Source organism: Heterodontus francisci, chromosome 20 (assembly GCF_036365525.1).
Source record: "Heterodontus francisci isolate sHetFra1 chromosome 20, sHetFra1.hap1, whole genome shotgun sequence".
Lineage (NCBI taxonomy): Eukaryota > Metazoa > Chordata > Chondrichthyes > Heterodontiformes > Heterodontidae > Heterodontus > Heterodontus francisci.
The window spans coordinates 31,124,715-31,141,127 of record NC_090390.1 but is presented as its reverse complement, the minus strand read 5'-3'; the positions used below and the strand labels follow the sequence as shown (position 1 = coordinate 31,141,127).

The 16,413-nt window shown below is 42.5% G+C and overlaps 1 protein-coding gene across 6 annotated transcripts in view; it reads right to left on the bottom strand.

Annotated features, from left to right (window-relative positions):
• a1cf (apobec1 complementation factor) overlaps window positions 1–16,413 on the bottom strand; it is a 58,403-nt gene that overhangs the window by 40,168 nt on the left and 1,822 nt on the right. For all 6 annotated transcript variants that reach the window (XM_068052497.1, XM_068052499.1, XM_068052498.1 and 3 more), the window contains exons 2-4: window positions 10,041–10,186; window positions 6,541–6,675; window positions 3,201–3,331 (exon numbers count right to left, since the gene is read on the bottom strand). In XM_068052497.1, coding sequence (XP_067908598.1) covers window positions 3,201–3,331; window positions 6,541–6,675; window positions 10,041–10,139 — 365 coding nt within the window. In that variant the 5' untranslated portion in view covers window positions 10,140–10,186. The remainder of the gene's footprint in view (window positions 1–3,200; window positions 3,332–6,540; window positions 6,676–10,040; window positions 10,187–16,413) is intronic.

Here is a 16,413-nt window from a genome sequence, read left to right as displayed (position 1 = left end):
TGGTTTCCTCCCACATGCCAAAGACTTGCAGGTTGATAGGTAAATTGGCCTTTATAAATTGCCCCTAGTATAGGTAGGTGGTAGGGAAATATAGGGACAGGTGGGGATGTGGTAAGAATATGGAATTAGTGTAGGATTAGTATAAAATGGGTGGTTGATGGTCGGCACAGACTCGGTGGGCTGAAGGGCCTGTTTCAGTGCTGTATCTCTAAAAAAAAAAGCTCTCATCTGTTAGTTGGAATTCTTCAAGCCACGGTATAAGTCAACGATGCCAGCAGGCAACAGACAAAGCTTGGCAAAATGTGGGAAGACAATACTTGCATTTAATAAATTTAAGTTCAAGCATGTATGAAAACTAATATCAAAATTCAGTTTCTGGTCTACAAACTGCTCTTGTTAATAAACACGACCCCGGGTTTAGAACTGTAAGACCATGCTTCAGCCCGTGTATCAGGATGAGTGTATCTTAATGCTGTTGGGCTTGTAGGTATATTTGTATTGATCTAGCATGTGACTGACATTTAAACGTTTCTGGCAGGAATTGAGTGCATTTGGGTGTGGGTGGTGGCGGGGGGGGGTTAAATGAGCAAAAATTCCAAGTGCGTTGGGATGTTGCCTCTAACCCACCGACTTCTGGTTTTACTGAAGCAGGACAAAGGGCAGGCAGCCAACATACTCCCAGAAGGCAGGTTAAATATGTTCATGAGGCTGGAAGCCTTGGATTTAACCTGCTTTGCAGACTTAATTGTGACCGGTCAGTATTCCCGGGCCTCGGGAAACCCGGGAGCTCTAGCGAGGCGAGGACAATCTCTTGGAAAGGATAAGTGCTTCCTCTCAGCCTGAAGGTTCCCCACCACCAGAATCCGCTGCCCACCTAGCCCCCAGGAACGGATCCCCCACCCTCGGGGTTGTGGATTGGATTCCCCTTCGATATTGGACACCCCAGAGTTGGGAACTGCAAGCTAAATCTGTCAATCAAGCTGACTTCTGGGTGGGGAACAGTCATGGACAAAAGTCGCATATTGTGGAGTTAAAAATCCACAGTATGGCTGGGTTTTAAGAGCTATACTCATTCTCGTTGGTGAGCTCAAAAAATGGTGGTCCACATACGTGGGCCAAATGCCTTAGAGCCGCCGCGTCTCGTAGGGCAGATCATTTTAATGGCCGGGGTAGCCCGCCACCCCCTCCCCCCCTCCCCCCCACTCCCTAGTCACGTGAAAGGGGCAGGCTGTCTGAAGCCAGCAATGGCGTCAGCTGCCTATGCGCAGGCACTGGCGCCATTTTCAAAGGGCAGCAAGTCCTGCCAGCAAACTTGAATATTTAAAATGAACCCCCCTAAAATTTACAAAATAAAACTGTAACACCCCTTCCAAACCCCCCAAGAAATTACAGAAAGTTTTTGCCCTTATCCCCCCCTAAAACTTACCTTTGAATTCTGACAATCAGCACAACATCCCCACTAGTCTGCACAAAGTTGAAAGTGTACCCTTCCCGCCATCCCCTATACTGATTATGCTTATTTGACCCCGTTTCCTCCCCCACCATAGTAAATATCTTCGGTCCTCCCCCCCACCCACCCTCCCACCCTGTACCAGTGTCAAACCTGATTTCCCCAGATGAGGAATTGAAGGTAATAAAAACAAGAAATACTGCAAATACTCAGCAGGTCAGGCAGCATCTGTGGATAGAGAAGCAGAGTTACCGTTTCAGGTCAGTGACCCTCAGAACTGACAAAGGTTAGAAATGTAATAGGTTTTAAGCAAATAAAGCGGGGGTGGGGCAAGAGATAACAAAGGGCAAGGTGTTGATAGGACAGAGGATCACAGAGAATAGCTGACCAGAAGGTCATGGATCAAAGGCAAACAGTATGTTAATGGTGTGTTGAAAGACAAAGTGTTAGTGCAGAGAGGGTGTTAATTGAGAGAAAAATGAACAGTCCTGGCCCAAAGCACAAACATGAAAAAAAGTGGGTAGGCACATGGTAAAAACATGAATGATGAAACAAACTAAAATAAAATAACAAATAAATATAATAAATAATAAAAAATTTAAAAAATAACTAAAACTAAAAAGGGGATGCCCGTCATGCTATGAAATTATTGAACTCAATGTGCAGGCTGGCAGGCTGTAGTGTGCTTAATCTGTAAATGAGATGCTGTTCCTCGAGTTTGCATTGATGTTCACTGGAACACTGCAGCAAGCCCAGGACAGATATGTGGGCATGAGAGCAGGGGGTGTGTTGAAAGGGCAAGCAACTGGAAGCTCGGAGTCATGCTTTCGGACTGAGCGGAGATGTTCCGCAAAGCGGTCACCCAATCTGTGTTTGGTCTCCCCAATGTAGAGGAGACCACACTGTGAGCAGCAAATACAGTATACTAAGTTGAAAGAAGTACAAGTAAATCGCTGCTTCACCTGAAAAGAGTGTTTGGGGCCTTGGATAGTGGTATATTTGTATATTTGATTTGTATATTGAAGGCTGGGGAGTGCCGGCTGCCGTGCCAAAGATCGCAGCGAGCATGGAAGATTCAAGGTAAGTTGATTTAAATTTATTCATCTCATTAATTTAAATATTTAAATCCAGGTCCCGTCACCCAGTGGCGATGGAATGGGGGCGGCGGGTGGTGGCAGTGGTGGTGGCTGGAGCGGCCACAGAGCCTTGCTGGCACCGGGAGGATCGGGCCAGGCCCTCCCGGCTTCGGCGTCCGTGGCAACCATCTTCCGGCCCCCACCGCCATGGAGCCTGACATCATGGGCTTGGTAAAATCCAGCCCTATGTGTGGAAACACAAACTTCCAGGTTTTCCATGCACTACCTAACACTGCCTACCACACTCCAAACCCCACCCAACCAACTACTGCTCCCAGTATGTTGGCAAATAAAACCTTCCCCCCTCTACAGGTGACTGGGTCCCATAGACTTTATCACCAAAAACTAATATTTGTACCCATGAGGCAATCACACATCACAGTAGTTGTAGATTCCAGTTTTTCTTTTAGTTGATCTGCTGGTGTGTTGGTTGATGCCATTTGCCATTGTAAGGTGGAGTGAACACTGTTGTAATATGTTCACACATTGCATCATGTTTGCTTTATGACACATTTTCCAAAGCTTCAGTAAACATAAGGGACAGCTGGTATGAGTTAAATTCAAGGTACTGCTCAACACCACACTTGTACGCCCCAGTCATATCATTAACTAACCTTATTTCATAATTATTAAGCTGTTTAATTGCATTCTTGGCATCTTGTCTATTGGTAAACAGTACAAAGGCATATCCTCTATTATTGCCATTAAAGTCCATCATCATCCGTAATTCATATATTTTTCCGATCTGAGGGAAGAAGCAAGACAATGATAAGAGAAACATATTTGTACTCAGGCTAGTTATTCCGAACACAGACAGAATAAGCAAATTAGGTGGAATAAATTAGAAGTTATCCTTCAACCAAGATCACTAAAATAGATGATCTGGCCATTTATCTCATTGCTGTTTGTGGGAGCTTGCTGTGCATAAATTGACTCCCATGTTTCCTACATTACAACAGTGACTACTCTTCAAAAGGTACTCATTGGGGTAAAGTGCTTTGGGAATTCCTGAGGTCATGAAAGGCGCTATATTAATGTAAGTTCTTTCCTGAATAGTCACTGTCCTATATTATATAGCAAGGTCACTATTGTTCTGTAGGCAAATACAGGAGGCAATTTGTGCATGGCAATGTCCGAAACAAACAACAATGAAATGAATGACCAGTTAATCTCTTTTGGTGATGTCAATATAGCCACAGCTCTGGTGTCCATTACTAGTGCACAACAATGGATGCTCTTCACTTTCTGTGGGAGGCAAGCTGGTCAGACTGTCAATGTCAGCAGGTACTGGGGCAATGTCGGCCCTTCTGAATCCACTTACTGCCTCCACTCAGTTCTCTGCTTACAGTTAGTGTGGCAAAAAGATGCTCCTTTGTGTGACAGGTTAGATAGCTTAGTCTATAGACTCCACTGTCAATTATTGAAGGTGGCCATGAGCTGCCCATGCAGCCATCACTCCATCGACTAGGATGATAAAATACTGCAGAAAGTAGCAGTTTGCCTTTGAAGGAGAGAACATAAAACCAGTAATAGGCATCATGGATCGAAATAACGCATCCCACAGCAAATCCACAGTCACAGCTAGCACAGCTATTGAGGTTTTAGTTGGTACTGTTGACCAGTGGGCACTGAATTAATGGAAAAAACATTACTGCAAATAACTTCTGTTTTCATGGGGTAGAAAATGGCAAATAGTGTTACAGTCGCTGGACACTGTGATCACCCCTATTAATATCAATAATCATTAACAGTTGTGGCAGAAAACATGGCGAAGAGTGACTAAAGAGAGTTAAACCACCTTAAAAGGGGAATTGGATTAATTTTTGTGCAAAATTGTTAAGACTTGCAAATATTGTTCTATTGTATTTTTCTAGTTTGACAACACATTGAAGGAATGGGATATGTAACTGATTCAATTCAACTCTGTAATAATACTCTTGCTTCTGAGTTAGAAGGCTATGGGATTAAGCCTCACTATAATACTTTATCATATAAATCTAGTCTGACACTTCAATGCTGCCTTGTTGGGATTGCTGCCTTTCAAATGATCGTGAGATCCCATAATATTTTTTTGAATAGCAGCAGGGCGAATATCTATGGTTGTTTTTCAAGCATTCCCTTTCTTTTTAAATCGTATCATGAACATTTTTTGATAACTAGATGAAACATGCTGCTGTAGTTCTTTTTCACTAACTCAATAATAGTTTGTATGTTTCTTTAGAAGAGTGCTAGATTCTCTTGACTGTGAACCAGTAATGTAGCTGCCTACCTCCATGATTTATTGTGAGGCACTTAATAATGTTGGATAAGTCAAGTTTTAAACTGTGGTCATAAACCAGTCAGAAGTTCAGACCCAGTATAAAAACTGAGTGACAAAAAGTTTTATTTCCAGAAAGTTAGCAAGAATGTGCACTTTTCTTTTATGAAGTAGACTGATCATTTCTGTAGTATTTGTTCTACATTTATAAAAAATTGGGTAGTTAACATATACCACACTTCATGGACTTAGGTTAAAGATAGCACTGTGAGCATGCAGAAAATAACCATCAGCAAGTTTCAACCTCCCCGGGATTAACTCACTGAGCTGTTTACAAGAATATTAAAATATGAAAGCATTTTACAGCACAAATGTAAGGTCATTTCAAAGAATCTTCTGAGTACTGAGCTTCTAAAATTGATGTAGAAATAAAAACCTGCATCAAAAGGACCACTTGTCATATTAAACTAGTACCACAGTAGTGCATTCATGTAAAATCTACTTTAAATGTGTTTATCTTTTTAGAATTGGAGACTCAGTTTGTTGATCATTCACTCTTTTTGAATGCTTTTTCTAAAAGCTAATCAACGAACAATTATTAGCATGGATTCCTGATGAAGAACTGCCTTACTACAAGTCAAAGAAGAGGAAGCTATGTAGTATTGTGTAACTTGACTTTCAAAACACTTTTGATAAAGTTTTTGCATGATCGACTCTTATGAATTAAGGTCATAGGGTATCAAGTTCGCTAAAGGAATGGAAACAGAGGTTAGTTCGAAGAGGAGCCAGGCGAACAAGGTGAGGTACTGAATGGGGTTTCCGAGGAGTTTGTCCTGGGACCTTTTTGGTCCTGGTATACATGAACAACCTAGAGTTGCAGTCACAATGTTGACTCAGAGGAGGCAACCAAGATTTTGGAAAGTGATCTCTGTAGGAAACCATACTGGGCTCATCAGTGGCAGATAAAGTTTGAAAAAATGTACAATACTGAATATTGGGTGTGTCCATAGGAGGCATGTGCACAATTGTTTATTTGCCTAGTCACTCACCATGTCCAAACAGTGCAAGGCTGCAAAGAGCAAAGGGTTTTATTGCTAAATCAATTGAGTTCAGATGTCCAGAGCACACGCTGAAATTGTGGACTATAAAGTTGAAGATTTAGAGATTCTGACCCTTAAGTTGTTGATTCATTGTGCTACCAAAAGCCTGATAGCCCAGTGATGCAGTAACTTGGAGCACAAACAAGTTGTCCCCACATCATGAACTTTTGATTTTACCTGGGCTTTTTCAAGAAAGAAAAATTAAAAGAAGAATCAACCTCCAAATGACTGTCTCAAGGACAGCTGGTAGGGACCTCGGAGACTGAAAGCAGGGACAGTGGAAATGGAAGGAAAAGATGTCTACGTATCAACAACTGAACTATAATTTGAAAGGAAGTAATGCCTGTCCTAAATTTACTTTAAAATTCAATCTTGAGCCATTGATGAAAAATATTTAAAGTCCAGATGTCCATCTGACTAAAACAGATACTGGGGGCCCTATTTTAACTCTGTGCAAGTGAATGGGTTTCGAGCAAGTTAAAATCTTGCTCTAGATCTGTGACTTTGTTGAGCCTTGTATGGTTATTTGCAAGCAAATCCTTTTGTTTCGAATTAAATATACACAGAGTAGGTTAAAAAGCAGATATAAAACATTACTTTTTCCAAAACTGGTACAAGTTCATCTTCATAAAGATCCCGTGGTAATTTGCCAATAAAAATCTCGCAGCCCCTCTCAGGAGATGGGCCTTCCCAGCCTGGAGGGGGACCCCCATATTTTCTTTGCCCATTTTCCTGCAATGAAAGAGAGATTGGGTAGTCATTGTTCAATTTTTCGAGTAAAAAAAAAGCTTTTTATAAATATTAAGCTGAATATAACTTCAATAAGGTGAACTGATGGATATTTACTGCCAGAAGACTAAATAAAGCAGTGTCTTCAGTAACATGCAATGAAACCACAGGGTAGAAAGAAAGTAATAGGGTGAAAGAAAATTCCATTTGATAACAGGCTTTTTGTTCTTAATTCCAAATGTCAATTCTGTGCCTCTGTGCAATTCACCTCAGTGTAATCTCTATTGAGTTCAGTCATAATAGCAAACTTTTTTAAAATCTCAGAGTCATAGAGTTATACATCACAGAAACAGGCCCTTTGGCCCATCGTGTCCGTGCCAGCCATCAAGCACCTATCTATTCTAATCCCGTTTTCCAGCACTTGGCCTGTAGCCTTGTATGCTATGGCGTTTCAAGTGCTCATCTAAATAATTCTTAAATGTTGTGAGGGTTCCTGCCTCTACCACCCCTTCAGGCAGTGTGTTCCAGATTCCAACCACCCTCTGGGTGAAAAATTCTTTCCTCAAATTCCCTCTAAACTTCCTGTCCCTTACCTCAAATCTATGCTCCCTGGTTATTGACACCTCCGCTAAGGGAAAAAGTCTCTTCTTATGTACCCTATCTATGCTCCTCATAATTTTGTATACCCTAATCAGGTCCCCCCTCAGCCTTCTCTGCTCTAAGGAAAACAACCCTAGCCTATCCAGTCTCTCTTCATAGCTGAAATGCTCCAGCCCAGGCAACATCCTGGTGAATCTCCTCTGCACCTTCTCCAATGCAATCACATCCTTCCTATAGTGTGGCGACCAGAACTGTACACAGTACTCCAGCTGTGGCCTTTCTAGCATTTTGTACAGCTCCATCATAACCTCCCTGCTCTTATATTCTATACCTTGGCTAATAAAGGCAAGTATCCCATATGCCTTCCTAGCCACCTGTTGGCACATAAAGCATAGTTACTGTGGTGATTATATTTGTTAACAATAAAACCAAATCTGCTTCCCATTCTGATTTGCTCTATTATTAAGTAAAGAATATGTTATTTTGGGGTCCAATATTTCCCCTCACACTTTCTCCTTTTGATGTTATAATTTGAAACTAAAAAGTACTAAAAACAAAAATCTGGCCTTTTAAACCAGCAATAAAAACTGAACTGACTTTAATATACCTCAATAACCCCCACTTATTGATGCTGATAAAATGCTTGTTCATTTGGTTCTGTTTCATTCTAGCAATCATGAATTAAGACAAGAATGATATTTACACTCTAACTTTCCTCCTTTAAGTTCCATCCTTTCTTACCATTTGCAATATCAACTCCTCACAAACAACTTGTTTTTCTTTAACAGACTGCATGATACAATAATAATGAAAAATATCAAGGTAAATCAAAACAGATCCCTGTTATCTTCTTTATTCTGGGTTGCTACAGCATAAATTCTGCTTCTCTCAATATATCTGTCTCAGCACATCAGTGTCAGTTATTGTAGGGGTGAATCTAGAAAGTTGCTTATGCACAATTATTGGGACAATGTGGTAGCTGGCAAGGATCTTGCATATCAGTTAGTTTCAGGCTGTGATTATTGTCCAATTTGGGATTGCATCGAACTTCTCTGAGTGCTAAAATTATTTATAATTTTGGGTGAGGTAATGAACTTTCATAAACTGTGAAAAACTTCAAGTATAGAGTGAGGAATAACACTGTGAACATTACCCTTGGTGTTACTCATTCCCTGCATTTTACAAGAGGCACAGACCTTGCTGAACATGGTTGCAAACCATTTCTTTTTCAATCCAAAATTTCCACTTGGATAAGTTGTAGTTTGAGATGTAATGAATTAGATAGTCACAGATTTGTTGTCACATTAAGTTACCAAGATAACCTTCATGGTTTAGAAGTAGAAATTATTGTGTGGCCTTGATTTAGACTAAGAAGGGATTTCATAGAGGCTGTTTTTTTAAATATTAAGATTGCATTAGATAGGCTGATTAGAGAAAGACTAGTCCAGATAGGTGCAAATCAAACCCACTCGTAGCTGACCAGAGGAACGTTTACAGGGATCTAATAGTAGGTCTCTTTAGCCACAGAAGTATAAAACAAAGTCGATTAAAGAAGGTAAGGGAATACACAAAAAAATAGTAGAGTACTGAGAAGTGTAGAGGAACGAAGGGACCTTGGAGTGCACATCCACAGATCCCTGAAGGTTGCAGGACAGGTAGATAAGGTGGTTAACAAGGCATACAGGATACTTTCCTTTATTAGCTGAGGCATAGAATATAAAAGCAGGGAGGTTTTGCTAGGACTGTCTAAAACACTAGTTAGGCCAGCTAGAGTACTGTGTACAGTTCGTGTCAACGCATTACAAGAAGGATGTGATTGCACTAGAGAGGGTATAGAGATTTATGAGGATGCTGCCAGGAATTGAGAATTTTAGCTATGAGAAAAGATTGGAGCAGAGGAGGTTGAGGGAAGATCTAATTGAGATGTATTAAAATTTTGAGGGGTCTAAATAGAGTGGATAGGAAGGAGCTATTTCCCTTAGCAGAGAGATCAATAACCAGGGGCATAGATTTAAAGTAATTGATAGAAGGATTAGTGGGGAGTTGAGGAGAATTATTTTCATCCAGAGTTGGTGGGAGTCTGAAACTCACTGCCTGAAAGGATGGTAGAGGCAGGATCCCTCATCACATTTAAAAATACTTTGAAAACTTTTGAAGTGCCGTAACCTGCAAGGCTACGGACTGAGAGCTGGAACATGGGATTAGGCTGGATAGTTCCCTTTCAGCCGTCAAAGACAAATGGTTTCCTTCTGTGCCATAGATTTTCTATGTTTCTAAGGGAGATAATAGGCCTTTGAAACAAAAGTAACAACTAAAAAGCTGCATTTTATAGAATATTTTAATCATATTTAAACATAATTCTATCAATAAAATTTACAAATGATAAGATACTCATATATAATGGTACAGTTATTCCATCAGTTTTGGACATAATTTTACATTTGAGCTAGACCATTCAGAGTGAAATCAGGAAGTACTTTTTCACACCAAAGGGTAGTAGAAATCCGGAATATTCTTCCCCAGGACAATTGGAGCTATCAATACTGAGATAGATAGATTTTTGTTAGGTAATGGTATCAAGGGATATGACGCTAAGGAAGGTAAATGGAATTGAGGTGCAGATCAGCCATGATCTAAATGAATGGCGGAATAAGCTCGAGGGGCTGAATGGCCTAATCCTGTTCCTGAGATCCATTGCATCAACGAGAAGCAGTCTGGTTAAAAAAAATCAATGTAACTCTTTTGACCTGGTGTCTTTGAGCTCATACCTGTACCAAGCAATATCCTGTGCGCTGAATCAATGCACGTAAAGTTGCTTCTTTTTGAGTTCCAGTCAATCCATCCCCGTTTTTTTGATTTGATTCCATTGTGTGTGATTATCAGCAAAATAAATCAGGATAATTAGAGGTGCTCACTGAAATCAAATCCAAATTCAACACGTATTTAAGTAAAATTACATAAAAGGCTTGGTGCTTTTTTTAAAAGCTCTGTAAAAAATTGCCATCAATCTGCAATTGTATCTGTAAGTGATAGACAACACCTACATCATAGAATTACATAAAATTACATAGAATTACGTAGAATTTACAGCACAGAAACAGGCCATTCAGCCCAATTGGTCTATGCCAGGATTTATGCTCCATACGAACCTCCTGCAACCACCTTGCTTCATCTCACCCTATCTGCATATCCTTCTATTTCTTTCTCCCTCAAGTGTTTGTCTACCTTCCCCTAAAAGGCATCTAAGTTATTCACCTTAATCCATGTGATAGTAATTTCCACATTCTAACCACTCTCTGGATATAGAAGTTTTTCCTTAATTTTTTTGTTGGGTTTTTTTGGTACCTAGTTTTGGAGGGGTCTACATGAATGAAATGGGATAACATTTCAAATCGACAAACAAAATTAAGGAAGTTTGAATTTCAGAATATTTTGATTATGGTAACAGTTAAAAATAAGGTCAATGACCTGCAGATTTAACATGGTAGGTATAACACAATTGGACATAAGAAGTAATAGAGGGAGCAGATCTTTAGAAATAGAACAGACTTTAAAATCTCATCAGTGTAACATTGTAGAGAGATCTCAATTGGTTTATTAAAAACTAACATTAGAACTTTTCTTTGTATTCTTTTGTATTGCCTCCCATTTTATTCCTCTGCCTTTGCAATGTTGCAACAGGGAGATGTCCACTTTAACCAAGATGTAGATGAGGTTGGAGAGAAGGAAATTTCAACCCCCTACAGGGGACCCCTCTCACCTGACATCATGACTGAAATCATTGTGTAAGGAATTGGTTTTACGTTAGAATGCTGTTATTCCATCACGTTGTGTTTTTAGGCAAACCTTGCATTTTGCAGCAATACAAAATCAAATAATGACTCAGCCGTCAGTTGTTGATCTGAGACCTAACTACATAGATGTATTGAGTAAGGAATCCCTGAAAGACCATTACAGTTACTGTCTGTACCATACTGTCCTTTCACTCTTTAAAAATATTATTGAGCTGCTCAGGATCACATCTCTAAGGCTCACTGTGCACCTAAATGAAATCCATGTAAATAATCGGTGTGCATGCCCACATGGTCATTCCTGCACCATTTTATCTACTTCGATTATCTGTGGGAAGTCGTAATTGGCCTACCAACTAGAAAAGAAATGGATTGCGTACTGGGGCCAGAAATTTGATCTTGATGACTGATGTCCATCACAGCATATAATGATCTCAGATTGGCATGTACGGTATAACTTGCAGCGTAAGTTACTACTGGGATTTGAATATGTGACCTTATCCATCACAAGGTTTTGGACACTGTGGTTCAGAAATTGGGATCACTTGAGCCCATTTTTCGATGTTATGAGTGTCCTTTGAGCTCCAAAATGGCATCTGCAGCACAGCGCACTTTTGGGGCAAATCAAGCCGGATGCCATATTGGTGAGGCATGAGCATGCGCACAATGAATGGCCAATGGATGTATTTCCCTTGGAACACAGCATGGCTTAGAAAATAAACAGAGGCAGAGCAAGACCAGCTGCTGGAGGAGGGAGAAGGGCTCTCAGCTGGATGCCATATTCATCCAGGGTTTTCAGGGAGCAATTCTGCCACCTGAACCTCAGTGAGGAACAATCAGTGAGACGTTTGTGCTTCAGTAAGGGTTGCCTCACTGAAATGCAGCACAACTGCAACCTCAGAGCAATGTAAGGACCAAATTGCCACTGCTGTGCAGGGGAGGTCACTAAGGCTCTTGATGTAATGACAGTTCTTGCCAAAAGAAGCAGGTGGAGTGAGCAAGAGGCTTTGCTAGGACTGCAGGCTTCCCATGGTGCTGGGTGCCATAGACTGTATTTACATCAATTTGCATGTGCCGCATGTCAGATCTGCCTAATAGCGGAACTTAAGGGAATTTCACTCCTTCAACATGCAGCTGGTATGTGACAATAGGCAGAAAATCATGCAGTTCAATGCCTGGTTTCCTGGCAACAGTCATGATTTCTATTATTCTGTGTAAGTCCACTGTGCCAGCTGCATTTGAGTTACGATGACAAACTAAATGGTGGCTATTGGGTGACAGCTGACAACATATTTGATGACTACAATGCACAATCCATGTACATATGGGCAGGATGCATACAATGAAAGCTATGCTGCCACAAAAAATGAGATAGAGAGTAGGCCATTGGTGTGCTGAAACAATGCTTCAGCTGCCTGGAAAGCTCTGGAGGAAAACTCCAGTACTCAGCAGAGCAATTGTCAAGATTTGGTCTGCTGCATAATGTACAACCTCACCATAATGAGTGGACAGCCCTTGGCACCAGCTATACAGTGAGCAGCTGAGGAGCAGGAGCATGAAGAGGAGGAGGAGCAGGAAGAGGAAGGGGAGGAAGAGGAAGGAAGAAGGCAACATAGACAGTCTCTTTCTGGCCAGGTTGTCCATGAAGAACTCATCCATGTGTGATATCCATAACCGCAACCCCAATTCCCCATTTGCCAGCAGACTCACAGCTTACCTTTTCTGTCACTGACCATACAGTATCCGCTGGGCAACTATGCAAAAATAAAAACCATCACAAAATAAACATTCCAAACCAACCAATAAATGAGACCATGCCACATTGCAGACCAACGTCAACTAATCACCCTTGTGCATTCCCTTAGTGCCTTCCATGCACCCTTGTCTGTCCTTGTGCTCTGACACAGTGCTATCCCAGTGGCTGCAGCATGGCTGGTGGAAGGGTGCTGAATTTCACTAGGGGAGATTGCAGATAGTCTTGCAGGCCAGCCTCAAGCAGCTCTGGGCCTAGAAGGGCATGCTGCGGACTTCATGACCTAGGCATGGGTGGCAGCAGTCTGGGCAAGTTGGCTGATAGGCAACAGCAAGGGCAGTGGCGGAAGTGGAAGAACAAATGCTGTTTTCCTGAGAGAGGACAGCAGGTTCATGCTCCATGGAACCACTGCCACTCACCTACTCAGCTCAGAAATCCTTGTAATCAATTGCTGGACTGCTGTAGTCCCCTACAAGGCCCTTTGCACTGTGTAATCAATAGGCATGATGGCAGCATTGCATGACAGCAGTTTGAGCTTTCACTGCCACACTCAGATGTTGGGTGACTGCTGCAGTGCTGCAGTGGAAGCTGCAACATGTGTTATCAGACACTGCATCATGGCTGGGTTCACAAACGTATTCGTGGAGTTGGCCACCACTTCCATGCTGGAAGGGTTGGGCTTCAAGATCTGCACAAAGCACTGCCAAGTTGGTGCTGAACTCCACTGTGCTGCTGAACATTGACCACAGGCTTTCTGGCAGACTTTTCAATGCACCAAGCATTTCTTTGTGCAGACCCATAAGCATTCTTCTGTTGGCTGCCTCATCGAAGTGCTCACCTGAGTTCTCTGCAGCAGAACTTGAGTGTGGCCTCACCCACCAGTGAGTTGGCACCTGTATTGTCCTTGCTCCATGCAGACCACTTGTGCCCAGTGTCTCACCATGTGCAGATCCTGCCTCAATGCTATCCTCCAAATTACACACCATGCCAGTATATGAAAGGAGAAATACAGAAATCTGGGATTGTGGTGCACAGAGCGGGAGAAAGTAAGAGGTGCATGCTTAGACCATCTGCAGCTTGTAAATCAGAAGAGATTGTGGGATGAGGGGGAAGTGGACTGTGAGGAGGGGGATTAGGTATGACGATACCGTCATCTTCAATTGTTTCAGCCCTGCTGCTGGCCAGACCTCAGAAATGGCCAACACTATTCCCTCCATGGGATCCAGAACATGCAGGCACCCCTGTCCCCCTCCAGTTAGCTCCCGCTGTCTCTGGTTGTGCACCATCTTGTCCTGCAGGAGAGAGGGAAGTGTGTCAATGAGTGTCGTGCAATCTCTTTGGGTGACATGGCCATCATGGTTGAATAGCTGGCAGTGCGCTCAAGCTGTGAGATGTGGATGTGAGGCTTGCAGCCAATATTCCCATGAAGCTGCATGGGTGCGCGGCTGCACAGTAGCCTAAAAAGTACTGCACAGGCCTTCTTCTGTGGTAGGTAACGTGTGTATGTGGCCATGCAAAAAAATGTAAAAGGGCCGTGAACTGGAAAAAATGGGCCACGGCCACACACAGCAACTAAATTTTAAAGGGAACTTTGCTTGCAGTAGTGCTAAGTGTGTGAGGGTGAGGTGGAGCATATGAGTGTCAGGTATGAGTTCTGATTGATAGAGATTGTTGGTAGGTGAGCGATGGGGGTGTGGTGAATTGAGCAGCATCTGGGGCTATTAGTGCAGTTGATAGGATATGGTGTTTGAAGATACATTCACTGACCTTGACTACTCATGTGAGGTCATTGATCTTCTTGTGGCACTGTATCAAGGTCCCCGGGCTTGAATCCTGGCATGGACATCCATGGCTATCTATTCCTACTTTCTTTGTTCCTACTTTCTTCTGAGTGTGTGTCTGGAGGGTCTCCTGGCACTCTGCAGATACAGGTCAGCAGTCCTCCTTTCCATTTCCTCCAGCAAGGCCTCCAGTGCTGCAACTGAAACCCTTGGAACCTGCTCTCATCCATATTGAGTCATTATTCAATGTTCCCTGGGCCAGATTCGCTTCCTGCACAACTGCCAGCACCTGCTCCAGCCACAGTACAGCACCCCCTTAAGAGGTGCAGTCTAGCTTTAAATAGGGCAGGCTAGCTTTATGTGGTGCTAGCCACTTACAACTGGTTCCCTGCTGACGTGTCCTGCCAATCAACAGCATGGTTAGCGTGGCTAAAAGTTGAAATTGTTGAAATGAGTAAGCAGCACAAGATCGGTGTGCTGCCTGCATCGCAATCAACGGGCACAGGTTAATTACGCATTGCAATCCCTGCACCCATTTTTGGGGACTGCCAAATTTAACCCTCTGTGTGTTGCCCATGTCATTTAAGGATCTGTTAACAAAATATAAAACAATAATTTTATATAGCATATTTCACAACCACTGGATGTCTCAAAGTGCTTTACAGCCAATTCAGTACTTTTTGAAGTGTAACCGCTGTTGTAATATGGGAAACACAGCAGCCAAATTGCGCACAGCAAACTCCCACAAACAGCAATGTGATAATGAGCAGACGATCTGTTTTTGAAGGATAATATTGGTCAGGAAACTGGGGAGATCTCCCTTACTCTTCTTCGAAATAGTGCCATGGGATCCTTTACGTCTACCTAAAGGGCATTGGTTTAACATCTCATTCAAAAGCCAGCAACGCTGGATGTCTGGTACTCCCTCAGTACTGCACTACACTGGAGTATCAGTCATTTGACTCAGAGGCGAGAGTGCTACCAACAAAGCCAAAGCTGACATTGAAATATCATGGCACAGGGCCTATAATTTGTGTTGATATGCAATTAATTAATTTTGATTGCTACAATCCAGCCCAAAATGACAACTGGGCACACTTGTGACATTTCAGTTATTCATGTCGTTCTTGTGGAAACTTCTTATCTGGTGAGGCCACAGTTAGAATATTGTGTCCAGTTTTTGGTGCCTTCTTTAGGAATAATCTCAAGGCCATGGAGATAGTACAGCAGAGATTCACTAAGGTGACACAAGGGATGAGTAGCTTTAGTTATGAGGAGAGGCCAGAGAAACTGTGGTTGTTCTCATTTGACAAGGAGGGTTAAGAAGAGATTTGATAAAAATGATGGCCTTTGATAAAGTAAATCAGGGAAATTATTTTCAGTGGTCAGCAAGTTTTGTATCTAGAGAGCATCAGTTTAAAATAATCATCAAAAGGACAAAGGCCTAAATTTTTCTGAGGAGCAGGAAGCCCCGCCATTGGGGGCAAAAGTGGGAGCCAATCCCTCTCCGGCAGGCAGTGGGACCCTGGGGTGGCATTTTGCCGGCGGTGCCCAATTAACAGACTGCTGTCAGGGCTGTCATCCAATTGAGGACGGTGGCCCGCCTCCAAGAGCTGCTGGCCCAATCCAATGGGGGTTAGTGTTGAGGCTGCATCACCAGGGAAAGGGCGCCTGGTCAAAGAGCACGTAAGTTTCTTTGGGGAAGCTGGAACCTGCAATCAGGGGGGAGGAGGAGGGATGTTGTGGGGAAAGCCAAGCGCCATTGCTGCCCGGAGGCACCTCCATGGGCTGTGGAGTGCCCATTAAGGAGGGCCGC